The sequence below is a fragment of the Sinocyclocheilus anshuiensis genome, unplaced genomic scaffold (genome assembly GCF_001515605.1).
Source record: "Sinocyclocheilus anshuiensis isolate Anshui unplaced genomic scaffold, SAMN03320099.WGS_v1.1 scaffold447, whole genome shotgun sequence".
NCBI classification, from domain to species: Eukaryota; Metazoa; Chordata; class Actinopteri; order Cypriniformes; family Cyprinidae; genus Sinocyclocheilus; species Sinocyclocheilus anshuiensis.
Genome location: NW_015552615.1, coordinates 1630597 through 1633806, shown reverse-complemented (window position 1 = coordinate 1633806; position 3210 = coordinate 1630597). Strand labels below are relative to the sequence as shown.

Here is a 3210-nt window from a genome sequence, read left to right as displayed (position 1 = left end):
TATACACACACACACACACACACACACACACACACACACACACACACACACACACCCCAACTCCAAGGTACTTTAAATGATACCAGGTATACATAAAACCTGGTATTATCATGGTACCATGTCCAAAATAAACAATGGTAATATCATGGTACTTTTTGTTAGTGTTACTGTACAATTTCCTGTACAATGATGACACTTCAAATATGCAAATCAAATATGTACAATAAATAAAATAAAAAGGCCAGAGATTGGTGCATGATTTCAATATTTTACTGAGAGCTTTTCTGATTCAGAGGAAAATCTTTATACCACTTTAGGTGATGGGAAATGCCACAACACTGATAATATACAGGTAGAAGAAAAATGATATAAGCACAGACATATTTACATTCACTGAATCTTTGTCTTCATCAGAATAAGATTACAGGGGAGACATTCATGGCATTTTAGAGGACAGTGAATCAACAAACGCAAATATAAATCAATCAACATGACTGATAAATACAAATCGGTTAAAGCCTAGTGTGGCAAAGCGTACGACTAATTAAACGATACAGATCTGTACAATTTAGATTTTTTTTTGTAATGAAAAATATCAGGTCATGCAAAATAAAAACCCAAACATACCTTTGTAAGAAAAAGAGCAAAAAAAAAAGTTATAAAAATAAAGTTATGAATAAATGGATGTTTTTGCTGGTTACACTGTATGCATTACTGATGCGTTCGTACACGATTCTACTTTAAGATACAAGATAAATTCCTCCTCTTTTAATAACACTTTGGTTTAGTTTAAAACAACTATTTCATAAATTCTATAATTCATAAACAGCTATTTAGAACCAAAACACTGGAATGCTTTTAAACTTCATATAAAAGCCATTTCCCAAGTTTGGCTACAAGACAATGTAGTCCACTGAATAAAAACAACCAAACAAACCTATACTTTCTTACAGATGGAAGTGATTGGGCTTACAATATGAATTTCTACATGTGTATTCGCAGGGCAAAAACAAACAAAAAATAAAGATCCACCATTGTAGTGTTAATAATCGCAACATTTAAAGTCCAATTGTAGCAACAAATCCATCAGTAACTTTTCTCTTTTCCTTTTTTAAAATGTACATTCAAAACGCTGCCCAGTGATACAATTTAAACCAATATCATGTAAACAAATTTCTGATTAGAAAAAAGAAAAAAAAAAGTAAACTTTTAAAGCACTTTTCAAATACAAGAAACGATGAAATCAAGGCAATAGCAACCAATTCTAATAACTGGACGCCAATGCAGTTATTAAAGAAAGAATGAGCCACTCGTTTACTGCTTCGTTTGAGTTTCCAGGTGTCGTTGCTCTCAATTATAAAACAACCGAAATGAGAGGTAGACTCACTGGAGAAAAAACGAGGGGCGTACGCCATATTATCGAGCTAATTCATTCTCAATAAAACACCACAAACAGTTGGAATAATGCTTTCATAACTAATAAGGAATTTGACTTTTCTTTTTCCACTTGCTAGACCTAAATGCTACAAACTGACATGACCCAGAATGCCACATTAGGACAGGCTTGTACTGTACAGAAACCAAGAACGCAATAAAGGTAGAAAATCCTTACGGTTCAACAATTTCAGATTTGCTATTGTGTTCTGTACAATATTTTAGAAACAAAAGAAAACGGACTGGCTTTCACTGCAGATGGATGACTGGGGTGGAAACTAGATTATAAATATTTTTTCTGCTTCTTTACTGACCTTTTGTTATTACATACAGTATATATTCTGACATGAATCAACCAAACGTGACCTCGCAACTCCAAAAGGAACGCCTATGAACGGGTTTAACAGGAGCTGACGAGAAGCACTAACGCTAATTTTTAACATAGCTGCCTGATCGCCGATCGTCTTCTGAATCATCTAAAACAACAATATACAAGCATTGGTGCGTCAACTCATTGACAGCTTCGTAATCCTGCCAGTGACAAAAGCACAGAGTTAAAGAGTGAATATCACAAAGCCTGTCTTATTTCAACCCAAAATCAACAAAGAAATATGCTATTTTATTTTACTTATAAGAATATGAAGCCTATTTAAAAACTGTTTTTGTAATTGTATATTATTTTTTATATACACTAACGCAAAAAAATTAAAAATAATTTACTACCGTGATGCAAAATATATTTAGGTAGTAAAACCCCAGTGCTAACATGTTGCATTGTGTTTAATTTAATCTAGGCTGACTTTATTTTTTATATATAATTGTAATAGTAACTTTTTAACTGTAATACAGTAAATAATTACTGTAACAAATGAAAATAATGTAATGAAAGATTAACCATTTAGAATAATGAAAACTACAAAAACTCAAATGAAAATGGAAAAACTTGCATGATTGTTGAAGATGATGCTAATGAAAAACTTAAAAGGCTTTCTGCTTTTTCTTTACGCAAAATAATTTTCTTTCGATCTTGGTGTGAAATATGACATTTCAATTAGATTCACCCTAAAAAGGCCAACAAAAATAAAAATAAGATAGACACGACTACATTTATCATCTCTTAAAAAAAAAAAAGAAAATGTGACCAAACTTATCAATACACTGATATAAAACTCAACAATTATGATAACATAACTCAAAAAACCTAAAACAAATAATATTAAATAATAGAGGTGGAAGTAAACAAATATGGTTCTTTCTTCTTCTCGCGTGAACATTTACATGCCCAGTGCCCATCTAAACCCAACAGCGCAATATTAAACCTCTCATACAATCATAGACTCTTTCCCATAAACATACATACATACATACATGTGGCCACACGCCAGCGCCGCGGTCTAAATGTTTGTTGTGTCCGGAGCAGTCTTGTCAACAGGACTGCTGTCGTCTTGAGTCTTAGCCACACGCTCCTGTACCGGTTTGGAGTCTTTGTCTCCTGTACTGGTGGAAGAAGGACCAGGTGAGGGCAATGAACGGCCGCAGACCTTATACGCCGCCAGGAACTCCTGGATTCTCTCCGTGGTGGGCTCCCATTTGCTAAAGCCACCGTTGTTTTGGAGGAAAATGACTGCTGTTCCATGGACAGACTTGTAGTACATCTCTTCTCTGAGACACAGAGGAGAAACATGAGTCATGGCAGCAAAACATGAGTTAAAGGGTTAGTTCACCCAAAAATGAAAATTGGCTTGTGTTTTACTCACCCTCGAAGCATCCTAGGTG

The 3210-nt window shown here is 34.2% G+C and overlaps 2 protein-coding genes across 3 annotated transcripts in view; one reads left to right on the top strand and one right to left on the bottom strand.

The window, feature by feature from the left end:
• Positions 1-252, top strand: part of LOC107666076 (E3 ubiquitin-protein ligase RNF182-like) — a 20658-nt gene extending 20406 nt beyond the window's left edge. Inside the window, exon 2 of the mRNA XM_016457181.1 lies at positions 241-252. The gene's annotated coding sequence lies outside the window, so the exon portion shown is untranslated. The remainder of the gene's footprint in view (positions 1-240) is intronic.
• A 2174-nt stretch (positions 253-2426) lies between these two features.
• Positions 2427-3210, bottom strand: part of LOC107666074 (phosphorylated CTD-interacting factor 1-like) — a 13545-nt gene continuing 12761 nt past the window's right edge. For both annotated transcript variants that reach the window (XM_016457176.1, XM_016457177.1), the window contains exon 16: positions 2427-3096. In XM_016457176.1, the coding sequence (XP_016312662.1) occupies positions 2829-3096 (268 nt within the window). In that variant the 3' untranslated portion in view covers positions 2427-2828. The remainder of the gene's footprint in view (positions 3097-3210) is intronic.